We start from the raw sequence: 10,078 nt of genomic DNA, 5'->3' as shown, positions 1-10,078 counted from the left end.
GAGATTGTTCAACGGAGAAAGTCAATGGTTGTATTAAAAAAGGATTCTAATGGGGGAGGAAAATATTGGGCAAAATTGAAAACATAAAAACTCTGATTTCTCTCTTCAGCAGACAAGCCCTATAAAAGACCAACAATGGAGAGCTTGAAGCCAGCAAAGAAGATGGGTCGGGAGAGATGGGGTGGGGGCGGCCGAGGGCGGATGAGAAATGGAGTCGAAGAGAGATGCAGATGGAAGAGTGGAGTTGGCATAAAAAATATTTTCTTTTATAAATTGATTTATCTATATTTTTTTATCTATGTGGACAACTTTGACTGCCACTTCATTAGTTAATGGTTAGCTTCATAGAATAATTAACGAATGTATAAAATTGAAATAAAATATCACGTGTTATATGAAATTGAAATATTTTAAAAATGTATAAGATTGCATATACATCTAAATTTGAAAGAATAAAATGTAATTTACCCTGTCTCCATCTAAACACAGTGGAAAAGAACTTTTTCCTTTAACTCTCTTTTTATATGGAAAAGAATGAGTCAATCAAATTGACTTTTATCTCTCAATTCCTCTCAAGACAGTCGGCCCCCTTGCGATGGGCTTGGCTTTAGGCTCTCTCATATTTTAAGTCGTCTTATCAAAAACCAATAGGGTTTGGGCCCAATGGGCCTAAGAAAACCCGAACTACTTTTAAGTCCAAAAGAGAAATTTCATAACTTCTATGATTAATTTAGACCTTCTATTTAACCATATCAATTAATTAATTCTATCATTCTTTAGTTATCTAATCATACAAGTGGATCAGTGTACAATTGTTTTAGATTCTAATTAGCAAGGTAGCAAGGTGATTGATATTAATACAATTGATTAGTACTTATACAATCAATTGGTATGAATTGGACAATTTTAGATACACAAGTTACACTTCCAGAAACATAAAAAAATTGGGCTGACCAAATTTAGCCCAAAATCCAGATTGAATAAAAAATGAGCCTCAGGTCCATTCCTGAACCAGACCGAGAATTTGAAAAATTATTGGCATTAGCAAATTTCGACAAAACCAAAATTCCGTCCCGAAACAATTCGTTTCAGTTTTTTTGGTTCGGGATAGAAACCATTGTAGTATGAAGGAGGTCGAACATGAAATGTTCTCCACTCACTCCATATAGCTTGTCAAAGCCGAATGTAAACTGTTTCAGATAAGCCTGGCTAAGAAGCTCAGGTTAGCCGCTTGATATTAAAGCATTTTTCCAATGTAAATTCACCTATCAAATCTTAGTTCTGCAGAAAATAATTTCTGTCTTCTATTCCTTTCCGTACAATCTAAACAGATTTGTCTTGTTTATATTGACACAATGTAATCGTAAAACATCATCAGCAAATCCGATGGACATTGTTAATATTATTAGTTCTTGTCCGCCCACCTCAATACGTGCATGCTTGCTTTCTCTGCCTGCAAATATATCCCAACACAGAAATATAATGATCACAAATGTATGGAAAAGTATACAAGTCACAAAATCAAAACCACAACAAGTGACAGTTCTGGAATTCCATAATCTGTACCTCTTTATCCCAGTCGCATCGAATTGTGATAATGGCCAATATCAAGGTTTGAACTGCTGTCCCACCAAAGATCATTCCAGCCCAAATTCCCTAATCACGTCCATTTGTAATCAAATGTCAGTCCAGAAACAGATGCAAAAATGAGAAGTATATATTGTAGTAACTGGGAAGCAATCATAGAGAATGGTGTGGGGAGAAAGATTATCACGTGTACTTGTGATAAGTATATATTTGACGGGTAATGGAGGAACTCTTTTGTAATCAAAGACATCATGTAACAAGTACATAATAAACGAGTGATGCACTTCTTGAACATGTGAAACATCTATTAAATAATTAACATCACTAAGACTAAGTCTTGGCTGCAAAAGAGAATCTGCATATGGTGAATCCAATTTCTTTTACACATAAGTAAAATTGAGTGATAAAAATACGTACCATCACTCCTTGGTGGAAGAACCATCCCATTAAAAACCCAAGTGGCACGCCAATCAGATAATAGCAGCCCAAGTTTATGTATGCCACATAAGATTGCCACCCAGATCCCACGGCCACACCTGTTAATCAAAACAAAATAAACACTAGCTAGTTAATGAACCGTTTAGTTGTTTCGTTAAAAGTTAATTAGAGAAGGTGATTACCAGAGAGAACTGGTTGAACACTGTTGAGCAAAATTGTGACGGCTAGTAGAAGGGAGAGTTTGCTAACTTCAGTAAGAACAGGTTCACTATTTGTAAATATGTAGCCGAACTCGTTGTGGAACATCATAATCAAGAGCCAAAAGAAGAGGCCAATTATAACAGATGTCACAACTGCCACTGTTGTCGCAAACTTGGCTCCCTTCCCATTCCCAGCTCCAAGCTCATTTGCAACCCTAACTCTGTTCATTACAATAACAAAACGCATTAGCAACAGAAATTGAATAAACACACTTTTTTTTTTTTAATTTCTCACACAACTGTTTAATCATGTCGTTGTTTTCATTTGATTTATTCAATATAACGGCATGAAACAAAGAGGTTTGTGAGGAGCTAAAAAGAGTGAAAATCAGCTATTGCTAGTATCGCTGAACCCTAATGGTCACTGTTTTGGATTGGATCGGATAATATTAAAAACAGAAAAGAGACTGGAGCACACAGAAACATGATAGAAGTTGCATTTGAAATCGCGATTGTTCCAACTCGATCCATTGATTATACTTATCCATGGGAAAAGCAGGCAGAAAAAACCAAGTACATACGATGATCATGAGCAGTACTGTATCCCAAATGAAACAAATGATTGAGGGTCTGTCGGTTGCTGACAACATATTTTGGAGGGATGACTATGCTGATGATGGGCGGCTAGCGAATATAATCCATCGGATCAGGTACAGGTAATCGAACTAATCAAAGTTGTTTTACCCTTTTACTTTCCCATCCATTTTCCTCCTAAAGTTTGGAGACTTTGATTAAACATTGGAACCCATCCACATCCTTGTACCCCCGTGGCCCTATTAAACTTCAAAAGCTTAAGCTCGTGTAACATCATTTTAGACGTTGAGGAACAAAGATGATAAAAACCATCTTTCCGGATAATAGAAAAGACAAGTAGTAGTAGACAACCAGACATTCAACAAAGGTTGCCTAGAATTTTCTACAAGGACGTCCGTCTTTTGACGTATTTTATATTGACTAATTCATTACGCTCAGATCTATCGCTCCACTTATTAATGAGTGTCAATGTTACATCATTTCAAATTTATATTCAAATGTTTTTCTAATACAAATACACTGAACTGCGAATTTTTAAATTAAATCATCAGTCTCTATCTCAATCAAAATTATCTTCTTGGACTAAATTAATAAACAAGAAACAAATTATAAAACCTAGTTATCTCGCGTCTTCTACGTATAGCTATAATACAAAAACAAAGAACTAGTTGGCATAAAAACATATATATATATATATATCCTTTAAGGGAATGGATCTTCTCATTTTTTCAAAATTAAAATTAAAATTAGTTATGAACCCACTTCACATTAAACTTCAACAGTAAGAACCGTTTATTTTATAATTTTAATTCATAGATCATCTTTGGAAAAATTCAATTCAATCCGAAATCATTTGCCTATTTAACTATCACAATGAAATTTCAATGTTTTCTTAGAATAAAGTGTTCGTTAATTTCTAAGAACTCAATTAGATGCCTCAAATATTATTGATTTGACCAATATTTTGCAAAGATGATCTATACGGTGCAACTTAAAAAAAAAAGACAGTTCAAATTGTTAAAGTTTGATGTGGTGTGGGTTCCACAACTAATTTCCAATTTTATAAAAAATGAAAACCTCTCCTCTTAAAACATTCTGTGTGTGTATAAGGGTGGGAAAAAAAAAAAAAAAAGACCAAACTGAAAAAATCTCAAACCGAAAATCCCGAAAATTTAGGTACCCATTACCAAACCAATCCTGAAAATTCGGTATGGGAATTGGTCTCAGATTTGCATTTGTTCGGTAATCCCAAACCGAACTGAAATAAAAAATATATATATGTATATTATTTAATTTTAAATATATATTTAGAATTGTAGTAGCCGTCCGATTTGGTTGAGATTTAATCTCAACCATTGAATCCAAATAAACCCTAACTCAGACTCAGAGACTCAATCACTCTCTCTTAGTCTCTCTCGACCTCACACCTCACCTCAGTGACCTCACCGGCTCACCCTCCTCGTCGTCCTTGACCTCACCCAGTCACTTTGTCGACCTCATCTCACCTCGCCTCGCTGGAGAATGACTTATTTTGGAACTACCCCTATCGCTGCCGTGTTGAAATTCGTCGCTAAGGAATTCAAAGTATGTAATTTTCTAATTGATTATTTGAGTATTATTGGAAATTTTGGATTCTCGTTCGTCAATGTCTAGACAAGAACCTAGGGGATTTAGAGAATGGTTTATGTGGGATGCAGATTAAATAGGAACCAAGATGAATTGCAGAATAATTCAAGCTTTGAAACTCTGCATGCATTCTATCCACATTTTAGAAAATTGAAAATAGTATAAAAATCAACATGAATCAAGGTAATTTCAATTCTTCATTATGTTCCCAAAATAAAAATTTATAAAATTAGGATTTTTTAAACTTTTAGTAGCTGATCAGACTTCTCCAATTTGGGGTTTTGCCAAAATTCAATGCAAGTCTTGAGTCTCTATCATGTATATAAGTTGTTTTAGTGACTGAAGAGATTAGGGTGGTGTTCAATTTTGAATGCGAGTCTTGAATCGGCATGAAACAAGATAATTTCAATGTCAATATTATATTCCTAAAGCAGACTCGTATAGTTTAGGATTTTGTTCAAATTCTAGAGTAAGTCTTTAAGATCCAAGTGTGAAAGCTATTTTTTTTGGTCATTGGGGGAAATGAATCTTTGAAGATGCAGTAGGGCAGGGTATGGTGAAAGGAGCTTAGGAAGCTGTAATAGTCTAATTTCCATGGCTTGATCTTGTAGCTGTTATTTATCCTACTGGATTTTTAAACCATTTTATGCCTCATATTATCGGTCTCTAGTCTTAATTCAGATGCCATTTATGTCTTCCATGAGTTTTTATCTTCCGGTATTATTTGATTTTCCCTTCAAGTTATTCCTAGTAAGAAACAACTCTGCTATCCAAATTGTTCCTTTGTTTTTCTCTTGTTGTATGGTGAAGTTTGTGTCCAATAATTAAAGTCAGTCTATCTAGAATTTGTTCCACCGGTATAGTATAGAGTCTAGCAAACAAGCTTTCTAATTGAATATTTCGGGATTCCCGATTGTCCAGAAATAGGACTTCTTATGTTGATTTATACAAACTATTACAATACATAGGGTTATATCAATCCTTATTTAGATAGAAATTATGTACTAACTATAATTGAAATTATATGATTGTAATACAAACGATAATCACCGAGATGCTTCTGAATTAGTTAACGCAGATTTATCAAGTAAAACAAAAATTTAGAAATTCTGTTTAAAATGCTCTAATTGGTTTAGGAAGTCAAGCTTTGGTCTATTACGGTGGGCTCGACGTAGCATTCATTTCATGATAATATAGAAGAAAGCAAAAGAGAAAATGTGTTACCCAGCTCCTGCAAAGAAGGCCAGAGGAATCATCATCTCCCACCCATTTATCGTCATGCTGCCAAGCAAAAAAAGACAAATTAGCATTATATAACTACATTATTATGATAATATTCTTATCCTATTTCAAGAGGACAGAGTTCATTTGTGTGCGTAGATCTTGTTGAGTCCAACCAAACTCTTCAAACACAATTTATAATTTGACAGTGATAGGGGCACATTATCGTTTTGTAGAACATAGAAATATGGACATAGAGAAAAGAAAAAAAATTTCAATATACAATTTTATTTATTTAATTCTATGGTTACCATATAGACAAAGCATCCACAGCAATCTCTGCGTTCTGTAGATTCCCAGTCATCAGAATTAGTATTCTATAATACCAATTCTCCAGGCTGCAATTTCAATTACAAGTTAAAAATGTTAAGGTAAATTGGTAGATTATCAGAAAGGAGAAGGATGTACAGGAATTGATTCACTTTCACTGTGGTGCTCCGACTCCCGACTCAATAATACAATTTCATATGTAAGTTTCTCTACGTATGACGTTGTATTATTGAACTGGGATGTCATCGTAACAATGAACAGGTTTCATGTAAATTGTTTTTTTCAGAGAGAGAGGGGTACCAAAGCATGACTCCAGAAGCAGCAGAGAGTTTAGTGAATTCCCAAAGGCCAGAGAATGCTTCAATGGAGAAACCAGCCCAAGTCAAGGGGCAGCCACCAAAGAGAGTGTAACCCAGAAGACCAAACACCAAAACCCACCAAGAAAAGTTTATGGTAATTGCAGTGCCAATCACTCCAAACTGAAGTCTGTACACAAAAAACCAACTCACAAACACATGCACTGCAAGGCCAACCAGAGAAACCCATGCAATCACTGCTGTTTTGAGCTGGCTCTGCAGGAACCTCTGCAATGGAAATTGAAACGCAAAGCTGAAGTGAAGAGGAATCATGACCATGGACACAACGCCAGACAACTCTGCAACTTCTGTGGGTTGCCCTAAAAGCTTCAAAAATGGAGAGGCAAAGAGATAGATTGGTAGAAGAAGAATACAGCACAGAAACAAAACAATCCATGATCTTTGCATGTACACTCCAAGCATGTAGTATTTCTTTGCTCCATAAGCTTGCCCACATAGTGTTTCTAAAGCACTTGCCATCCCTAACTGGTTAAAAAAAAACATCCATAACAAAGTTAATGCATTGATCACGTGAAATCGCATTTAAATATGATAACATAACATGCCAGATACTTAAAGCAGATGAGACATTATGAAAATAAGAAGCAAATAAGTGATTGGTGTTGAGAAAAGTACCAAGAGCCCAAAATCGAAACCAACAATGACATTATTAGCAATCGAGATGGCAGCAAGCTCGAGGTCGCCGAGGTGGCCGGCGAAGGCTTGGGTGATGACCAACATGGAATACGAGGCTACACGGCTAAAGATTGCGGGACCAACTATGTGCCACAGCTTCTTTGATTCAATCAAAGATCTACTTACAAGAGTAGTAGCTTGAGTTTCATCATCATTATGTTCACTTTTCAATCGGACGGTTGAAGCTAAATCATCCAACAATGGAACCTCTGCCTCCACTAGTGCACTGTTACTTGGCATTCTGCAACTGCTAATCCTTCTTAATCGCTTCCTTTCTCTGGTTCTTTTGCAACACTTGTCTCTAATTTATTGGACTGCAGTGTGGGGGGATAAAGAGAGAGAGAGAGAGAGGGCACACAATACAATTATAAGTCTGAGAGAGAGTTTGGCTCCTTACATATGAAGGGGAGCAATTGTATTTTGTTCTTTCTAAATAATTACAAGCTGTTGAGCGGCGTTGAAGCAGTGAACCACGTTTGTGCTTCAAATTTTATATTTTATTATTTTGTGCAGACAAAAATGTGTGGCGTGACGACTTCGGTCGCCTCGTGTGGTGTATGTAATTTCACGATATGATTCATAGACTCAAAATAAGGTGGACTTCGATTTACAGGTCACACCGAAAAATTTCTGATTTAATAGGCAGGAAGAGGTGCAGCGCTACGAAAAGACAAAACTTTCAAAACACACACGGTCATTGCTTACGAAAAGTAATTTGTAATTTTGTATAGGGTATGAAGAAAATTAGAAAAGTCATCGTCAGCTTGTGTGTGTGTGTGTGTGTGTGTGTGTATATATGCTGTGTGTGTATATATATATATATATGCTGTTAGGGTAATGCTAGATTGATCAAATTTTTCAAATTAAATTTGCAAACTTAATGATGTGATTGTAGATAATTGGATTATTAATTAAATGTCGATTAACGTGCTTGTTTCTTATTGGTGACATATCATTTGGTTCAAAAAATTTGATCTCCCTAGCATTATCTATGCTATTGAAGTAGATTAATTAAACAAAAGAAAGATTCGATATACAACCAATCATCTTTCGTTTTTATATTGCAGTGATCCAATGATATATATACATGCAGGGTAATGCTCGGGACACTTTTATAAACTAAATGATATAAAAGTTGATGATTGAATTATTACTTAAGTATTGATTAATATGCTTATTTTTTTATTGGTAACACATCATTTAAGTTGCAAATTTAGTCAACAAATTTAGTCTCTCTAGCATTAACCTTACTTAAGCATTGATTAACGTGCTCATTTGTTATTGGTAACACGTTATTTAGTTTGTAAATTTAGTCTCCTTAGCATTACCCACATATGCATGCACTCTAAACTAGCTTTTGTGCACCTCAATGTTTTGTTGTTTATGAATGGATAATGTTAGGAATACCCAATTTTTTAATCAAGTTTTGTAAACCAAAAGAGTGGTTGTTGATAACTGAATTATTACTTAAGTGTTGATTAACGTGCTTATTTCTTAGTGGTGACACATCATTTGGTTTGCAATTTGGTTCAAAAAATTGGGTCTATCTAGCATTACCCTTAAAGAATAATTAGAATCTCCTGCAATTTTTCTATATCATTAGGTTAAACATACGTGCCTTTTTAAAATTTGATTTAAGTGTTTTGACCAATAGTCACATCTATTTTTTTAAATCAAAATAATTTTTGAATTTATCCTTTTATCTGCATGATGCATTTTTCCTTATTTAATGGAGATATTAGTAATTAAACTATATTTTCTCTTCTTCCAAATATGTTTTTCCGATCACATTCTTTTTTTTTTTTTTGTTATGCAAACATTTAATATTATTTCTTTTTCCAAATGGTTTTTTCTTTTTCAAATAGTTGGTGATCAACATAAAAGCTCCTAGTAATTTTTTCAATTTTTTTTGTGAAATTATTATTTTTTTTGTTTTTCGCTGTTTTTTAAGTATAGTTGTTGACAAATTATTATTAGGTACAATACATTACGTATATATTATCCGCGGGTACGTTTGAATTTACAAAAATCATTAATTGGTATGTTTATTTGCAATTTTGGTAGGTTTGATTTGATACATATTGTTAATATTGGTACATTATTTTTATTTTGGTACATTTTATTTTGTAGACAGTGTGTATTGGTATGTTTAGATTATTCTCAATCATATTTTCTATTAACGTGCTATAAGAAAAACTTATTTCAGTACGTTTGATTTTGGGGGATATAAAAATATTTCAAACTATTTTGGAAAGAAAATATCTTAAATTGTAGATAATTATTGCTAAATTGTAGCATTATTGTGAAAATAAATTGAATCTAACCAACTTTTTTTTTTTTTTTTTTACAATTATCTCTAACGGAGGAGAGTAATCAAAATGCTAGATTATAGGAAATTTATTACAATATAATGTGCATATAGCACCAAAATTATGACAAAAAAAAAGTTTAATCAAATCATTAAAAGACATGGATGTTTGATCTAGAAAATTCAAAAATGAGGCGCCTATATCAAAAGATCCCTAAAGAATATAAGATGCATGTATTCATGTTAATCAGGAACGTTGAAATTGATCATACTAATTTTGGGCATATCTATTATTTGGGAATTAGGACACTAGTATTGCAGTCTAACAACATAAATAAGATTAGAGAACATTACTTCTTTTCTGTGTAATTAATTTTCACACAACATTTTTCTCTTCATATACACTCTAGTTTATTTCTAGCATGTGGATTGAATAAAGCAAATGAGATCAATGAGCATAAATAAACATAATAAACAGAATTAAAAAAAAAAAAAAAGTTTGCATAAATCATTTTTCAAGAAAGAAAACCACTAACTTCTGTAATTTTGTTGATTCATTGAGAATATCAAGATAATAAAAATCAGATTCAAAAGAGTGTAGGATAGAAGTAATACCAACCTTTTCAGCTATTGCATTTTGTCATCATCGTCCAGTCTTGCGGGAGGGAGACTACTTTTTCCACTAGGAAATTGCAGTGAGAGCACAACACTTTTTCATCAAC

The 10,078-nt window shown here is 33.8% G+C and overlaps 1 protein-coding gene across 1 annotated transcript; it reads right to left on the bottom strand.

Annotated features, from left to right (window-relative positions):
• Nucleotides 1–867: 867 nt before the first annotated feature.
• LOC137721561 (protein DETOXIFICATION 27-like) lies at nucleotides 868–7,570 on the bottom strand. The gene is made up of 8 exons (XM_068460658.1): nucleotides 6,989–7,570; nucleotides 6,297–6,838; nucleotides 5,978–6,064; nucleotides 5,670–5,726; nucleotides 2,208–2,446; nucleotides 2,005–2,123; nucleotides 1,567–1,656; nucleotides 868–1,453 (listed from the first exon to the last, which is right to left on the bottom strand). The coding sequence occupies exons 1-8, from the start codon at nucleotides 7,286–7,288 to the stop codon at nucleotides 1,406–1,408; spliced, it is 1,482 nt and encodes a 493-aa protein (XP_068316759.1). The 5' UTR covers nucleotides 7,289–7,570; the 3' UTR covers nucleotides 868–1,405.
• Nucleotides 7,571–10,078: the final 2,508 nt, after the last annotated feature.

The sequence above is a fragment of the Pyrus communis genome, chromosome 16, assembly GCF_963583255.1.
Source record: "Pyrus communis chromosome 16, drPyrComm1.1, whole genome shotgun sequence".
Taxonomy (NCBI): domain Eukaryota; kingdom Viridiplantae; phylum Streptophyta; class Magnoliopsida; order Rosales; family Rosaceae; genus Pyrus; species Pyrus communis.
This window is presented reverse-complemented; position numbering and strand designations above follow the sequence as displayed.